This window comes from Chaetura pelagica, unplaced genomic scaffold (genome assembly GCF_000747805.2).
Source record: "Chaetura pelagica isolate M959 unplaced genomic scaffold, ChaPel_1.0 scaffold415, whole genome shotgun sequence".
In the NCBI taxonomy this organism is placed as follows: Eukaryota; Metazoa; Chordata; class Aves; order Apodiformes; family Apodidae; genus Chaetura; species Chaetura pelagica.
This window is the reverse complement of record NW_009953398.1, coordinates 700,314-701,251: the sequence shown is the minus strand read 5'-3', so window position 1 is coordinate 701,251 and position 938 is coordinate 700,314. Positions and strand designations below refer to the sequence as shown.

General features: G+C 65.5%; 1 protein-coding gene across 1 annotated transcript in view; it reads left to right on the top strand.

The window, feature by feature from the left end:
* SOGA1 (suppressor of glucose, autophagy associated 1) overlaps nucleotides 1–938 on the top strand; it is a 22,565-nt gene that overhangs the window by 14,160 nt on the left and 7,467 nt on the right. Inside the window, exons 15-16 of the mRNA XM_009998392.1 lie at nucleotides 5–718; nucleotides 810–934. Coding sequence (XP_009996694.1) covers nucleotides 5–718; nucleotides 810–934 — 839 coding nt within the window. The remainder of the gene's footprint in view (nucleotides 1–4; nucleotides 719–809; nucleotides 935–938) is intronic.

The window sequence follows — 938 nt, the reverse complement described above, 5'->3', positions numbered from 1 at the left end:
GCAGACCACGCAGACGGTGAGCGTCGGCCTGCAGACCGACCTGCCGCGCAGCAGCAGCAGCGTGCACGGCAAGAGCTGGTCCCCGCGCAGCTCCTCCCTCGTGTCCGTGCGCAGCAAGCAGATCTCCTCCTCGCTGGATAAGGTCCACTCCAGGATCGAGCGGCTGTGCTGCTCCCCAAAGTACGGCTCTCCAAAGCTCCAGAGGAGGTCTTCTTCCAAGCTGGATGCCTCCAAGGACAGGAGCCTCTGGAACCTGCACCAGGGCAAGCAGAACGGCTCTGCCTGGGCCCGCTCCACCACCACCCGGGACAGCCCTGTCCTCAGCAACATCAACGATGGCTTGTCCAGCTTGTTTAGCGTGGTGGAGCACGCGGGCAGCACCGAGTCCATCTGGAAGCCAGGCTGTCCCGAGAGCAGCCGGGCCAAGCCTGAAGCACCCAAGTATGGCCTCGTGCAGGAGTTTTTCAGGAACGTGTGTGGGCGGGCGCAGAGCCCCACCGCCCCCTCGGAGAAGAAGGAGACCACTGGGGAGGAGGCTGGCAAGAGAGTCGAGCACCCCAGCCCAGCCACCCACTACCCACCCGACATCTCCCGTGTCTTGAACAAGAAAGTCCTCAAGCAGAGCAGCTGCGAGGATCCCAAGCCCTCATCCCCCAGCCAGGGGAGTAAGGACGCAGCCCTGCGGGACCCCGACCTCATCTCGGCCATAGCCAGCGAGGTAACAAGGCAGGGTCCCCCCCGGGGTGTCCCACCCTGGCAGGGGACAGAGTGCCCAGCCCCTCTAACTCCGCCGTGCCCTATCTTTGCAGGACACGGCGTGTGACTGCAGCTCCCAGTCCCTCACCTCCTGCTTCGCCCGGCCGTCCCGCTCCGCCATCCGCCATTCCCCTTCCAAGTGCAAACTGCACCCCGCCGACCCCCCCAGGCTGGAGGAGCAG